Consider the following 17,047-nt stretch of genomic DNA (forward strand, 5'->3'; position numbering starts at 1 on the left):
AACAAAAGAGCAACTCAAGAAAAAGGAGTAAGATGACTTGGCATATAGTTCAGGCTTCATTTGAGGTAATCTGGGTCTTCTTTTTCCTAAATGACCACAATTGTTCCCACGTTCTTGGATGGATGGGGTGGGCCGGGGGGGGGGGGAGCTTGGCCCAAATCATTCACAAACCAGCTGGCCAGGCCTGATGTTCGACCAAGGTTATGGCAGGAATCTGGAATTCGGCCATGGTGCCGGCGATAACGCATCTACTCTTTGCAGAGGACACCGTAGGATCTTTAATGTCCACCAACTGATGTCAGCAGATGGGACACCCTTGCATAGTCCATCCAAGAAATGGCACACAATGATGAACCACCCTGTCTGTGAATCACCAAGATGACCATTTATAGCTGAGCTGAAATTCCTTTATAGCTGGGACAGCTTAGAGGCGAGTGTGCATACCTCTCGGCCATCCTGTTTGCCAGTTTAAAGTAATCTGGGTAAATTGTGTATATCATAAATAAAGAGTAAATTTTCTATTACCAACAATGTGGCATGAATCTTATTTCATTCATTACTTGGTTGAACGGTTCTTTCTTTAACCAATTGGAATATGGGCTGCAATCAGCTTCATGACTCAAGGGGGTTGGTGGTGGTTTCTGCCATTTTGGGCATGATCATCCGCATGGGCATTCTGGGTGGTCGTGATGCAAAACACATGACAATATGTTCACCGTGCTCTTCTGTTTTCATTCCATGCTCTGCATGGAAGATGGGGTTATAAAAGTGCAAGGAATCATGCATTCCGATTCTCTCTGGTGGCTGGCATGATGGCTCTCCTTGGTGGATGCTGTGTGGACCAAATGCCTTGACTGCAGCGTGCTAGCCCAATCATGGCTCCGTGTGGGAGCATGGCTCATGCCACAGGTATTGGTATATTTTGTCTCATCAACCTTGTGCCGTCCGTCCTCTCTGCAATATTTGTTTTCGTTTTGTTGTGGTTTCAAGGGCACGTTTTTAATTTTAATTCCTTTGTAGCAGTCCGTTTTGATGCATGAGCGGCCATGTTGTTGTTGTTCTTCCCCTCTCCTGCTCTGTAATAAATCCCCTTGGTAATTAGTCATGGGGGAGGGAACTCAAACGTGCATAGAGAATTGGAACAAGCACGTGAGTTGGGCTATTTGGGAAACATGCCACTGAAATAGAATCGCCTGTAATGATTTGCTCGGCCATTTTCAACAAGGCGATTCGCCCATGGTCGTGTGGTTTTAACCAGATGCGCGTCAATTAACGGGCAGAAGCGAAGATCCAATTTTGTGTTTCGCCCTAAAACCTTATGAACCCCACCCCCATACCCAAGAGAAAATTATACCTACGAGGGGTGTGTTTGGTCAGTTCTGAAGGTGGTTTAACCCTCACTATTCCCTCGAGATCTTCAAGCAAGTGGTGAACCACTATATAATGTCACCATCCCATCCTTACCGATTTTCTTTTAGCCCCCTCCCATTGACCAAGCCCAGCCCAACACGCATAGTTGCAGGTCGCTGCAGTTCCTCCCCTCCCTTCCTGTTCATCCATTCACTCCCTTGCTCATGTTCAACTGTTGCCACACTGCCACTTCATACTCTGTTGACTCTCTTTTCCATCCGGCCTCAATCCGATAAAAAGACCCTCTACTACTGCTTCATTGTTTGAGAAGACAATGATGTTGAGAGCTTTTGATTCCACAATATTCAGGAGAAACACTGTCAAATGAGGGTACCACCTTCCAAGGGGAGAGCAGTACTCCCTTAAAGGCCCTGTCACACCTTGCCGATTTAGCCAGCATATGCCGACGTATAAAAAATTGTCTAAAACGCTGGCACACGTCGAATACGTATGGGTAAGTTTTGTATACGTTAAGAGCACGCTGGCATACGTCGTAGTACGCCGAGCTGTTAGAAAAATTTTCCATGCTTGAAATTTTTTGACGTATGCCAGCGGATGACTCACACATTCCGCATATGCTGGCCATAAGTTGTAGGACACGTTACGCAATCGTTGACAAACGTTACTTGTAAGTTACTCATAAGTTGAAACACGTCGAGGTAATGTTTAGCGTACCCGAAACTTATTTCTAACCTATGAGTAACGTGTTGTAGGCACGTTATGTGATCGTTGACACACGTCGACACACGTTACTTGTAAGTTACTCATAAGTCGAAACACGTCGAGGTAATGGTTCACATCAGTGTTCCAGACTCCCTGTTTTTTTGTTTTTTTTCGGTATGACGGTGATGTTGACACTTCGATTTCTAGTGCAGTTATAATATAATATAATATAAATAGGCTGCCGCTCAACGATTTAAATCATAACGGTCATACCGAAGAAAAAAAATAGAAATAAAAAACCAGGGAGTCTGGAACACTGACGCTAACCATTACCTCGACGCGTTTCGACTTATGAGTAACTTACAAGTAATGTGTCGACGTGTGTCAACGATCGCGTAACGTGCCTACAACTTATAGCCAGCGTATGCGGAACGTGTGTCATACGTTAGTATACGTCGAAAAATTTTCAACATGCTGAAAATTTGTCGATGTACTTGGCGTACTACGACGTATGCCAGCATGCTTCAGCATGCTCTTAACGTATACAAAACTTACCCATAACGTATTCGACGTGTGCCAGCATATTCGGCAAATTTTTCATACGTCGGCATACGCTGGCTAAAACGTCAAGGTGTGACAGCGGCTTGACACTTCGATGTCAAGTGCGGTTTATGATTTGAATCGTCGAGCCACAGCCTATGAATAGCCTACGCCACGTGATCGTCGGCGATACGCTGCCGCGCGCTATGCATAAGTTAGACTATCGTTGGGCATAGGTTGTGAATGCCGACAACATGCTCAGCATTCGTTGATATAAATTATCTATATGTTATCGAAACGTTCTGTGTACATTACTAATACGTTATGCATATGTCCAACTCGTTATGAATACGTCCAAAACTGAAAAAAACGTCAATAGTTCAGCGTATGCCAGCGTTTTACATACATTTTGATACCTTGCCATACGCTGGCTAAAATGTCAAGGTGTGACAGGGCCTTTAGCTCGGGACAAGGGCCTTGTAAGTTGTGAGAAATTCTGATTTCCTGAGGCAAGACTTGGCATGGAGGATACTCAGTCTGTGGCTAGATTTTGAGGCCAGCTTTGACATATGTTCTGTCCATGATGAGAGGTCATAACTGATAGTGAGGCCCAGAGTTTGAGACTGAAGTGCTTTCAGTGAACAATTGTGGAAATACAGTAGATAGGATTGCTTGAACACAAACTAATGAACCAGCTAAATTCTACTGACAAAGACGAATACAGCCGAAACTGGCCAAATTCACAAACTGCCGACTTGAAACCTTGGAGGGAAGAAGTGAGCAGTATGCGGTGAGAAAGGAGGCACCGTTGTGGTGGCAGTGCTGGTACCCAGAGTGACCCAGGAAGTGACGGAACTTCCCCCAAGTTCAATCTCATCTAACAGTTCTGTGATGCGTCTCGTGTATTTGTCTGTATGTCCATGTGTGCGAGACGTGTGTATGGCAGCTCCACGACAAGCCTTTACTTAGATCCAGTTAAGATAAATAATTTTTTTTTTAAGCTTTGGGGCTGTATAATAGGATTTGCCTGACAAGGAACAAAAACACAGGAGAAAGCCATTAGGACCATCAACAAAGCTTGCACTATTGTTGCCAACCTATGGTTGTTTGTGTGTGCTCCATATAATAATACATTTTTCACATCGTCCATCTTTCATGGAATTTCGTGAGATTGTGAATAAAACGTCATCACGTTTTAATTACCTCCACCACTGAAGGTGAAGGAGGTTATGTTTTCACCCCTTTCTATCTGTTTGGCTGTTTGTCTGTGTACAGGATATCTCAAATAGTTGTGTGGACGGATCCGGATAAAATTTTGTGGACAGGTTCAGTGTGTGACAAGGACGAACTGATTAGATTTTGTTGAAGATCCAGATCTGGATCCTAGAGTGTACGAGGTGCAGTGGGACGCAAGAAGCACGTGCGCCAGCATCAACTTCGCTTTATTGCGTGACCAGAAGTACACTCCTGCCACCCCTAGCGGGCGAGGCATGATATACGAAAACCCAATCACGTGACACAGCACACTCCTCCCCTCATAAAATGACCCGTCACACGATGAACGGACAATCACAACATGACCATCTGAAACCCATCAACACTCATAATCCTCCAAGTACCGCGGCCGCACCCTGACCCGCCTCGGACGGGCAGCGCCGCCAGACAGCCCAGGCTCAGACGCCTCCCGGCTCGGTCGAGGTGACACCCTCACCGGACTCGCACTTTCTGCAACCCCAGCCACCGCCGACCGCCCAGCCTGCCCGACGTCCCCGGGTAGTACGGCATCAGGCGAAGACCCCCTTGGCGTCGGCCCAACCAGCCCCGGCGATACGTCAGGTGCCGGCGATACTACCGGTGGGGGTCCCGCATCGTTCGGCCCGGGGAGGTGTGGGGGGGGGCGACGCTGAACAGCGATCATGCATTTGGTCCACGTGCCGCTTCCACACATCCCCACCATCAGTCCGCACCATGCAATTTGCCGGCCCCAGCACCACAGAGACCACCGCCGGCACCCATTTGGAACCGTGGAAATAATCGCGCACCATTACCCGCTGCCCCACCTCGAAGCTGCGCAGCCGCGTCGGACGGGACATTGCCCCACTCCCCGACCCTCCAGGTCGCAGCAAATCCAGCCTGGACCGCAATGCCCGTCCATAGAAATGAATGGCAGGCGAATCACCCGTGACAGGATGAACTGCGTTCCTGTAATGGAGCAAAAAGACATCGACCACCGTCTGCACAGGTGCAACTCCCCCCCTGCGCAAAGCCCACTTCAACATCTTGACAAACGACTCAGCTTGGCCATTCGTCTCAGGATGATACGGTGCGGACCTTAGATGTCAAATACCATTCTGGCGCATAAACTCATCAAATACACCCGCGAGGAACTGCGGACCATTATCAGAGACCAGGATCTCCGGCAACCCTTTATTAGCAAAGATCGTCCGCAGTTTCTCTACTGTAATGTTTGCTGATGTATGCTGCATTACTACAACCTCCGGCCATTTAGAGAATGCATCGATCACAATCAAAAACATTTTGCCATTAACCGGTCCCGCAAAATCTACATGGACCCTCTGCCAAGCTCAGTCTGGCACAGGCCAGAGACCCGAAGCTCGACGCGGGTTATCAGCATCTGTCTGGCACGCGGCGCAACGCTTAACCAACTGCTCAATGTCTTTGTCCAACCCCGGCCACCACAACAGGCTACGAGCAAGACTCTTGGTCTTCACGATGCCAAGGTGACTGACATGCAGTTCTTCCAAACACCGCTGCCTGAACCTCGGTGGAATCACCGTCCTCATTCCCCACATTACGCACCGTTGGACCAACGACAGCTCCGATGCGCGTGACGTGAAAGGTTGAAATGCCGGTGTCGAAGGCAGATCGCTCCAATTCCCCGTAGAAATCGCCTGGACGACACGGGCAAGCACCGGATCATGAGCCGATTCCACCGCGACCTGCCTGGCCGTGACCGGCCCGCTTTGGACCTGGCCCAGCGCGAACACATCGACCCGGTCGGCCAACTCAGACGCAGCTGGACCCTCCGCACACGGCAAGCGTGAGAGCCCGTCGCAGTTAGCATGCTTATCGGTGCTTCGGAACTGAATATCATAATCGTAAGCACCCAGAAACAGACACCACCGCTGTATTCGCGCGGCTGCTACCACCGGCACCCTGCGTTTGAGTCTCAGGATGAATTGAAGCGGTTTCTGATCCATCTGCAAAGTGAAATGCCGCCCCAGCAGGTATTGATGAAACCTCCGCACACCCCAGACGAGGCTGAGAGCCTCACGCTCAATCTGGTAATATCCGCGCTCTGCTGTGGACAGGGTCCGGGATGCAAAACAAACAGGCCGCTCGGAACCATCGTCCATCCTGTGGGAGAGCACCGCCCGATGCCATATGCAGAGCTGTCGCATGCCAATAGGAGCGGACGCGCAGGCTCGTAGTGCACGAGGACTGTATCCTCTGTGAGCAGCCGCTTGACGCGGTCGAACGACGCTTGGTGTGCCGGCCCCCAAGCCCAGCGCTCGTCCTTCCTGAGCAACTGCGTCAACGGCGCAAGTTGTGAGCTGAGCCCGCGCACGAACCTTTGGTAATACTGGGCCATACCAATGAACGAGCGCAGCTGCGTCTTGTCGCGAGGCGGTGGCATGTGTTGAATCGCCTCCACCTTCCGAGGACCTTTCAACAGCCCCTCCGGTGTGATGATGTGCCCGAGGTATTCCAAGCGCTGCTTGAAGAACGTGCACTTGCCCCTGTTCAAGCGCAGGCCGCACGCTTCTAGCTTTGCCAGCACTTGGGCAATGTTCGCAAGATGCTCGTCCGCAGTTTTCCCCGCAATGAGCACATCGTCCAGGTAGGTCTGAGCGGGCAGGCCAATGCAAACCTGATCCATGGCTTTCTGCCACAAAGCAGGGGCCGAAGCAATCCCAAAACAGAGTCGGGTATATCGATAGAGTCCTTGACACGTGTTGATTGTTAAAAGCTCGCTACTCCCGGGATCCATCGCCAGGTGAAAATATGCATCACGCAGGTCTAGCTTCGTTAAGTATTAACTCCCCGCCAATCGCGCATATATTTCATCGATTGACGGCAATGGATATTGCTCCACGCTGAGCCCCGGGTTAACCGTGGATTTGAAGTCCCCGCACAATCGGACGTCTCCATTCCGTTTCAGCACCGTGACAACCGGGGTGGCCCAATCCGAGCACGACACCCGTTCGATCACACCACAGGCCTCCAGCCTATCCAGTTCACCCTTGACCTTGTCCCGCAGGGCATACGGCACCGGACGCGGTTTACAAAACCGAGGAACCACCCCCTCCTTCAGGAAGAGTTTTGCCTCCATGCCCTTGAGTTTCCCCAAGGTCGTCGCTAAACAACCCTTGATGTCTTTGAAGAATCTCCTCCAACTGATCCTCCCACTGGCTTGGCACGGGTTGCACAAGGTGAACTGCGGCCCAGTCTAGCCTGATGCGGGCCATCCAATCTCGGCCGAGGAGAGACGGTCCCCTCCCCCGCACGACGTACACCCGAAGTGTGGCGACCTGGCCTTGGTACCGCACAGACACGTCTGCCATCCCGATTGGCGTTATCTTCTCGCGGGTGTACGTGAACAGTGTGAGGTTTGACCTGATAAGCTTCAAGCCGTTGAGTCTACGCGCGGTCTGTTCGCCGATGAGTGACACCGCTGCTCCCGTATCGACCTGGAACGTGATCGGCGTGTTGTTCACTTCGACTTCCACCGTCATCGGGCGCGCCGTCGCCAGGCCAATTGAAAACAGGTCCATCAACGGCCGCTGGTTCCGCCCCGGGTCGCCTCGCACATCTCCGTCCATGACCTTAACGTTGGCCGGCGCCCCACGGCACACACGCGCCAAATGACCCACCTTGTGACAATTTAAACACACGTTGCCTTTATACGGGCAAGCACGGCGCAGGTGTCGACCTCCACATCCCAAGCATGTCCGTGGGGTCACCCAGCCGCACGCGCGCCCGCGCGCCGACGTCCGACCCGCATCGAAGGTCGTGCGCGCGTCCCGCGGTGCCCGCGACCCCGCGTGGCCGGTGATGGCCCGAACATCTCCGCGAGTCTGCTCGACCGCCGTAGCCGTGCTGACCGCCGAGTCGAATGTAATGGCTTCACCCTTCAGCCGTAAAACCGCTGAAACCATCTTCGCATCTCGTAAACCAGCAATGAAACGATCTCTGAGCCGAGCTGGCCGCTCCCCCGCCGTGAACTTGCAGGCCACGGAAGAATGCTTAATCCGCGCCACAAAATCAGCGACGCGTTCCTCTGCTCCTTTCGAGAGGCGATCGAACTGGTATCGAGCGAGCTGTAATGACTTCTCTGGCGCCATGTGTGCTTTCATTTTCTCCACAATGTCCCGAAACGACAGCTCGTCATCCCGGGGCCTGTTCGGTGCCACTAAATCACCCAGTAGCCGATAATGCTCCGGCGAAAGCGAAGCGAGCAAGATCGACTTTTGTTTGCTCTCGTCGACCACATCGTTCGTGTGGAAATAGCATCCCAATTGCTCCGAAAACAATTCGAAGTCGTCTCCGTCGAAAACGGGCACAAGTCCGTATTTATCCCATCCTCATCACCAACTAGAGTGTACGAGGTGCAGTGGGACGCAAGAAGCACGCGCGCCAGCATCAACTTCGCTTTATTGCGTGACCAGAAGTACACTCCTGCCACCCCTAGCGGGCGAGGAATGATATACGAAAACCCAATCACGTGACACAGCACAGATCCGACGACTAGAATTTCTTTCAAGCAATTCTTCACCGTTGAGAGATAGAGCTAAAAACTATATATAGCACAATATCTCAAAAAGTTGTAGACAGATTCGGCCAAAACTTGGTGGGCATGTTTGGTGTGTGACCACGACAAATTGCTTTGATTTTGGTGAAGATCCGAATCCGGATCCAACTACTATGATTTTTAAAGTGATTTTTCACCATTGAGAGATAGGGCTCAAAAACGATATATAGCACGATATCTCAAAAATGTTTTGGGCCAGATATGTTCTCGTGGATCAGGCATTACGGGGTGGAGGTAGTCTACCGAGTGCCTTTCTAGTTTTAATATTGTATTTATACACATCAACAAGAACAACGGATGAGAAAACATTTTCCAATCATCAATCTCAAATGACCACACCCTCTATTCCTTCAGATTTGTACCCAACAACACACCAAAGGGCCTTTTACCACTTGTCCCTCCTATATATACTTCCACACGCTTTACAGGTTTGGCACCTTCTGCACACCCACACATTATCTGTTTTTCTAAGGTCAACTCAGTATGATATTCCTCCAGTTGTTTCCCACATATTGCCAAACTCTGGAATTCTCTCCTGGCATTTTGTTCTCCAATAACACACAACCTTCCTCAGTTTAAGAGAGATGTGAAAAGGTATCTCCTTTCCCAGTGATTCCCTTCTCACAATTTCTATTTTGTAGCCCCCACCTTTGAGTGGCCTGAAGGCCTTGTGATGGGTAAACACCCCATTAAAAAAAATTAATAAATTGTAATCGACCTAAACATGAAAGGCACCCAACTAATCGACTCTGCAGCTTAACATCCCTGTCACTCATGTCACTATGACAACCAGCTCTTATGCACTATCAACATAGGCAGCAACACACACTAAACACCTGTCCCATTTGTGACATGTCTATCCACACCACAAACCATCATACACATTGACAAGCTGCCCCTCCCTGGTCCAACACAGACACCTCTTCAACATGAGATCTTTGGGAGTATCCAGTGTACGTTGGTGGATACTCGAGTTCTGCTGGTCTTTTTGCTTGATGAGGGACCAAGGAAACAACACCACCAACAATGCTGCATCTATGGATGAATAAGACAATTAATTTAGGATCATTTATTAACACAATTAGCCTACTCACAATCACTTCAGAGTGGCAATTTCACGGAATATGCTGGAACATATCTCGGGAGATTGTGAATTGGACATTGTTTAGACTGACTTCACAACCTCCATAACTTTGGAGACCAGTAATGTCTGAGGAACAGGACGGGATGGCACGGCCCGACTGCCGGCTACCGAGAAGAATGTCATGTGTTGACGTCACATTTTAGATTACACGGAATTTCCGAGGGTACCTGCTAGTCCTTAAAATGCTGATCGTCAAGCAAAGCAGCAGCACATACCATTACAAAAGTCTTTGGTAAGCCTCGGCCAGGTTTCAAACCACGACCTCCCAGAACCAGACCGAACACCCTAACCATTACGCCACTGAGTCTAACTTAGTATTCCATTTAGGTTTGTTCACCTTTCATACCCTGTTCTTCATTTATTTTCCATGAGTCTTCTGTGCATTAATATTTCTTGAATATACAGTACAGTATAAATACAGGGTAATTTTTTTATAATTTTGAGAACCCTAAATAATTCCCATACACTAAAAACGATATCAGTTAGGAACCTAATAGTTTGCGTAAATGTAGCCTAATGTTACAGAAAGACATGATATGATTCACACAATTGATTACCTTAAAGGTCCCATGACACCCAAAACTTTCTGGTTATTTATATATTAACTTGACCTTCCTAGTGAACAAATCACCCATGTTTTTTTTTAATCAAAAATGGGATAATTAGACCAATATTTCGATCATTTATGGTGCTTTTCACAACTTGCTATGCCCCGCCCCTTAAAAAAGTTGACATGAGCGAACCGCAGCGTTGAGGTCACATGCAGAAACTCGCACAGAGTGGATTGACTCGAGATCTCTAGAGTCTAGACTAGTCTGATAAATCCGTCGTCTGTCCGACTAGGCCGATAAATCTGACGTGCTGTAGCTTTCTTTTATTATTCTCTTTTCCTCATTGTTTTCTACTGGTGACAGTAGGTGACTGTTGGTGACAGTCACCCTGCCTACATGGTAGGATACATGGTGACAGTAGGAATAAAACTAGAGGGGGAACACTCGGGAGAGTGCAAAACCTCCGCCGCCACCTCGGGAGACCTCTGCTGGGTCACTCAAGTGAACCTTATATCTTATTCATAAAATATGTCAACAGTGCTGACAGTTATAGTTCTTTTCTCCAACATTTTTATTTGGGGGGGGGGTGTGGGTTGGAAATCACTTAAAACATGTAGAAATGCAAAAACAGAAATCGAAATTTTGTTGAAAAAAGTTTCAAAAAAATTTTTAGGGGGAGGGGGTTACAATTTTTTTGGGGGGGTTGGAAATCACTTAAAACATGTAGAAATGCAAAAAAATTCTCTTTTTTGGGGGGGGGGTAACAATAACTTAAAACATGTAGAAATGCAACAAAAACAAATTTTCTCTAACAATTTTTTTTTTTGGTGGGGGGGACCAAGTCCAAAATTTAATGTCATGATCCTTGGACCATACCCAACTCCTCCACCAAGTTTCGTCGAAATCCGTCGAGGAGTTTTTCCGTAATACTGTTCACAAACAAACAAACAAACAGAAAGGGGTGAAAACAGGAACGTCCATCCATCTTCGAAGATGGCGGAGGTTAATAAATAAAAATGCAACAGAACGTCAGATTTATCGGACTACTCGAGACAATTGTGTCACAAGGTGTGTTCTGCACACAAGTTTTCATCGTATCCGGACAGCGAGGTTGCTTCGTTTTATGCATGGAAAGATACGGCCGATGACATGCGCCGGCCTTGCTTGTGATTCATTCGCCGCAGAGAAACATGTCCGCTACGCTTTGCTGGTCACGTCACCTCACTAAAATATTTCTGATATCGAGCAGTATTGCAAGTCGAATTTATATTATTGAATTACAAATAGGATTTTGTCTAACCAGTTGTTATTGCCAAGTCTTCCTTCGATGTCCTCCCGATCATAATTAACTCCGGGAATTTCATCAACAGTTTCCTCTGCTTGTCCTGCTTCAGGCTCGAACTGCTAAGGCCGTATTTCATTTCCAGCTGCCTGAACTTCACCTCCCGCGACTACGTTATCCGACAATTCTCCATGTGATTCAGACCAAAATCCTTCATTTCTCTCACACTCACTGTCGTTACCAGACAAATGAAAGTCCATGTCATACATTATTCAAAACCAAATGTTCGATTTTTTAAAGCAGAAATGAACGAAGCGATTGAGTCGACCAATCGAATGTGGAAATGTACAGAAAGTCAATAGAATCACGTAGACCACCAACCTGAGTAATTTATGTGCAGCCTTTGTCAAACTGCAGTTGACGTCATGTGGGTTACGCCCCTCTCAGTAGAATTTTTAGGGGCATTCCCGAAGAGGTTTGTTTTTTTAATTCTACATTTTACAGAATGAGTATTGTGAAAAAAAAAATTGTCAGATCTGAAATCATGATGAAAAGCTACTATAGGACATACATATATATATATATATATATATATATATATATATATATATATATATATATATATATATACATATACATATGAAATTTCAGTACTTTTGGGTGTCATGGGACCTTTAAATGAAGTGCTGAAAGTGTCTACCACCATGTTTCAGGCACAAATTCATTATTCGCTGCATGCTCCCCAACAGAGTGGGGCATTCATTGGGGAATATTGTTGAATATTACTTTAATTCACCAGAGTGTGTGGATTTGTAGTGTACACAATATCCTTCAAATATCCCCACAAAAAGAAATCTGATGACATGAGATCTGGGGATCAAGGTGGCCAGAATGACTTGGACACTACACAGTCACCATAGAGTAGCGCAAGTTCATTCACGCTGTATCATGAAGTGAGACTCGTGGCACCATCTTCCTGAAACCATCCTTGGTTGATTTTGTCTTTTGGAAGGTGCCCAAGAAACTCATGGATTATGTTGATGTCACGTTCTGAGTTCACTGTTTGAGAAGAAAATTGGGCCAATAATTGCTTTGCCGACTTGCAGCACAACAAGCACCAATTTTTTGCGGAATTCAATGGCCTTTCAGGCATTGCACAAGATTGTTCACTTCGCCATAAACAAGTGTTTTGTGAATTTACATGCCCAGAAAGATGAAACCATGCTTCATCTGGAAAACATAACATCTATAAAATTGTCTCGTTCGTTTACCATCCTCTGGAACCACTCACGGTAGGTGATTATTATTATTCCCGAGGAGTACTTTCTGCGTGCCAAGTTTCAAATTTTCCTTGGTGGAGTTTCAAAGATAGAGTTCCAAGTTTTTTTTCCCATTTTTCCAACATGGCTGTCACACAATATGACCTCTCCATCCATCCATTGGGACCATACTCTGCACAGAGCGTTGATGCTATCTAAGCAGTCTCCTTGGCTATTGGGCACAATCCTGGACAGGACACCACTCTGACACAGGATACCAGCAAGCTGGCACTCATTTTGCCAACCTTGGAAGGATGACATGCAGAGTCAACCCCACCTAATATTATTTCAACATCCAAGGGGGGTTTGAATCAGGATCCTCCGATCACAAGCCCACCACCCTGACCATTAAGCCAACACAAGGCATACATGACCTGTGATGTCATAATTATGGTTAAAACATTCCACATGAGTAAGTCGCACCTATGGTGAAAATTGTCTCAATCCGACAAGCAGTTGTGGAGGAAAACACGAAAGTTATGTGTGGACAAACAAACAACGACCCAAATGCAACAACCTCTCCATAAAAAAAATGTATCAAAAAAAAAATACCCTGTAAAACAAGTACCAAAGCATGGTGACAATCGGATAAGTTTTTGGCTTATCATCATAATCAAGTCTCAATCTTCTTTTACAAATAAGTGCCTTGTCCATCTGTCCATATGTCACACTTCATTCCAAAGGGTTCCGGCTGTTGTGGAGCAATAACAATGGTACCGTTGGAAACCTAATAATTAATTTACTTGAATAATTAGATGGGTATTCATTGAATACATACCCCGCGCAGTCTTGAGGTCTTTGTGTGAGCCAACTCTTGTTTTGTTTTTTTCTTTGATCCGATATGGCTGCCAGACCACATGACCGATGACATCATCCTTATCAAACCATATTTTCCATGGGAAGTTGATCACTTAGTTAAATTTTGCATTGATCGGTTAAGTGGTTTCTACTACGAAGATTTTCAAATATTTTCCCTTCGATCCAATATTGCTGCCAGACCACGTGACACATGGTCATTTTTATGAAAATCCTGTTCGAATTTCAAGACAATAGGATAACCAGAGTTGGTGTCAAAGCCACCCAATGCTCGCCTGTTTATAAATTTATCGTTTTTAAAAGACTTGTCTAATAATTAATATTTTTTTACAAAGCATTGCAGTGAAGTATAATTATAAAGCAATATATGTATTTGTATATTGTAATCAGTAACAAGAGCTCAAGTGAGCACAATATACGCCCTAACAAGAAGGTATATACAGAATTGTGCTACTACATGGAAAACAGCATCCTGGTTGCCATGGCAACCACTTTAGATGACGAACATATGTCGCGACACACCGTCTCCACAGTCTGTACCTATGTACCAAATATGAAACGTGAAAGTTGAAAACTTTGGGAGTTAGAGTGGGGACAGGAACGGACGGAAAACAGCATCCCGGTTGCCATGGCAACCACTTTAGATGACGAACGTATGTCGTGACACACCGTCTCCACAGTCTGTACCTATGTACCAAATATGAAACGTGAAAGTTGAAAACTTTGGGAGTTAGAGTGTGGACAGGAACGGACGGACAGACAGACAGACGGACGGATGACCGGTATCACATAATACGCCCCGATATATATATATATATATATATATATATATATATATATATATATATATATATATATATATATATATATATATATATATATATATATATATATATATATATATATATATATATATATATATACATACATACATATCGGGCGTATAAAAAAATAGTGTGGTGGATAAAAACATTAGAAAGGAAAAAATAACTTCCATGAAAAACTTTAACATTTTCACGCTCACGGTCACGCTGACGCTCACGCAGGGGGTATCGCTATAGCTCTCTGTTCTTCGAACAGGCAAGCTAAAAATTGAAAATTTTAGAAATTCGGTCTATGTTGACCTTTCAGCCTATGTTGACCTCAAAAATAATTGGTGGTTGAATTCAGTGACCTGATATGCAAATTCCCTTCAAATTTCTAGTCAATTGGGTAAAAATAGAGGATATTAGAAAATTGGCCTATGTCGTTGACCGTTGGCCTATGTTGACCTCAAAAGAGTGACCGCTACATCACATGGTCATGTAATATGTGGTAAAGTTTCAATTTCCTCCGCTGAATGTTTTTTTTATGTACGCTCTTAACAAAATGCAGACACATACGCCATATGTACATACATAAGTAACGCTACTAATTGTTTAACCATACTTTTCGCTTCCTGAGCACAGGGTAAAAATGAGTGTCTGTTTAATCGTATAAATGCCAAATTTAAAAGCCCTCTTTTCAGAATTGAAGAAGCGAGAATGGGAGCTTAATGTAGCAGTTCTAACGGTTACATTTATTATTCTACAACAGTAGAAACCCTTTCGAAGGACACGAAAGGCCAACAGAAAAGTATATCCAGTAATACTTCTCAAAGCAATAGTAAAATATATAAAAGTACGTGGAAGAAGCACACAAACAACTACCACAGCCATGACAGCAGTAACCATGTGTTATGAAAGATCCTTTTTTGTGTTTCACAGCATTTTACATTCTCATTGAAATTCACATATCGACATGCAATGTGTTTGTGAAATACAACATGCTGTCTTTTGATTAAACCCATCAGCGAAGCGATAGGCAGTCATGCCTAATCAACTCTAAAAGTGAAGCAAATACATAAAACAGCACAACAATCTCAAAATGCCCTTGGTTATTCCTTACCTGATCGTCACATCATGGCTATCAATTAAAGCGCCAAAACCCAGGCCACGAAGAATACCACTGTTTCCAATGACAATACACCTCTGGCATGACTTTGAATGAAAAGGGGTTCCTGTTGCTGGCAGCAATTCCATGATGTCACGCAATGTGTCAAGGTTTCCTCGAAAACCAAAGGGTGGGTGGTACTTTTGAGCAGATTCCCCTTCGACGTTTGAAAGATTCTTCCAAATGAAGGGTAATAAGGCCGGATTGTAGCTGTGTGAGAAGAGTTTCTCCATGCTTGTGCGGACAAATCCAGGTCGACATTTCTGCTGCAAACTGGACAATGCCAATTTGTGCAACACCTATACACGCATAAAAGCACAACTGTTCCAAACAAAGTTTCTTTAAAACAACTTGAAGAAATGACTCATTTTAAGAGATTAATCAGCAAACCTTACAGACTTTTCAGGAAGTATTAACGTCGCATGCACGACTGTATACTGGAGTATGCAATGAAGGAACCCACGTACTTTTACATGTTCTGGTTCAATCACATGATCCACAGCTTCCTTGGGTTGCAGAAGGCTGGTGTAAAATAAGGCAGCAATGCTCAAAGCGGCCAATATTTTAACAACCCTGGGGTTAAAAAAAAATAATGATAGTAATTAAGAAAGCAAGTTCATCGACTTTTTGGGGGATCTGATTCAACCCACAACTATGACATTGAAAACATTGCAACCGACTTGAAATTCTTCTTACCTTCCTCGAGACATCTTTATTTCCATTTTTGATTTGTTTTCTGTGTTTTTTTTTTGTCGAACCAAAATGACACTGTTCTGAAAAACAAAAGTGAAGTTAAGATGAAGCATAATGTCAGATAGAAGAGTTCATAGAGCACCAAAGCCCACGTTCTCTTGAGAAAAAGGGCATGGGACATTATTGGAAACAATTTATTGGAGCAAGAAGAAGAAGTATCACGAAATTCCCCCACCCTGAGCATGAATGGAAAATTTGATTGGTCGAGCCGGCATGCAGTTTTGCCAAAGCAGTGCTGAACTGAAGGTTTTTAAGCAGTGTAGCCACTTCAATATTTGGTATGCTCATCCGTCCGTCGGTCAAAATTTTTTTAAAGTGCTGCAGAAACTGAATCGACACAAGGGGGTTCCAGCTGCCTCACATCAGAGATGGAAGATTAACGTGCAGATGCAACCATGCAGATCAGTATGAGCAAGTTTTCAAGGGTGATGACAGCAAGGATAAAATTGGAATGTTGCAAGGCAATGGTTAGATCACCGGCATATGATAGAAGTAGTGAATCCGCTTGCAGGGTCAGGGTGGTCATGGAGAAATTGATTGAAGAGTGAGGGAAATATCCCATAGAGCTCTGTACTGACTTTAGGAAGAACTCTGAAGAGGAGAGGATGTGGTAAATCTTTATTTGAGCTGGATTACCAAAGTTTGCTATCCATTTCTTATTGTCAGTATGTACTGCATGTTGGTGAATTTTTTTTTTCTGAGAATACGGCGGGGTATGGTGTCGAAAGCTTTACTCATGTGTCTATTGCATGAGAAAAGTCCTCA

General features: G+C 45.4%; 1 protein-coding gene and 1 long non-coding RNA gene across 6 annotated transcripts in view; one reads left to right on the forward strand and one right to left on the reverse strand.

The window, feature by feature from the left end:
- The window catches only part of ST3GAL5 (ST3 beta-galactoside alpha-2,3-sialyltransferase 5), a 65,862-nt gene that overhangs the window by 11,769 nt on the left and 37,046 nt on the right, over positions 1-17,047 (reverse strand). For all 5 annotated transcript variants that reach the window (XM_085848168.1, XM_085848170.1, XM_085848172.1 and 2 more), the window contains 3 exons: positions 16,226-16,302; positions 15,997-16,102; positions 15,485-15,828 (listed from right to left, as the gene is read on the reverse strand). In XM_085848168.1, coding sequence (XP_085704294.1) covers positions 15,485-15,828; positions 15,997-16,102; positions 16,226-16,251 — 476 coding nt within the window. In that variant the 5' untranslated portion in view covers positions 16,252-16,302. The remainder of the gene's footprint in view (positions 1-15,484; positions 15,829-15,996; positions 16,103-16,225; positions 16,303-17,047) is intronic.
- Positions 16,358-17,047, forward strand: part of LOC147015722 (uncharacterized) — a 35,642-nt gene continuing 34,952 nt past the window's right edge. The window contains exon 1 of the long non-coding RNA XR_015049810.1: positions 16,358-16,892. This is a non-coding gene — a long non-coding RNA (uncharacterized LOC147015722). The remainder of the gene's footprint in view (positions 16,893-17,047) is intronic.

The sequence above is a fragment of the Eptatretus burgeri genome, chromosome 12 (assembly GCF_056783735.1).
Source record: "Eptatretus burgeri isolate ZD-2024b chromosome 12, Ebu_testis_v1, whole genome shotgun sequence".
In the NCBI taxonomy this organism is placed as follows: domain Eukaryota; kingdom Metazoa; phylum Chordata; class Myxini; order Myxiniformes; family Myxinidae; genus Eptatretus; species Eptatretus burgeri.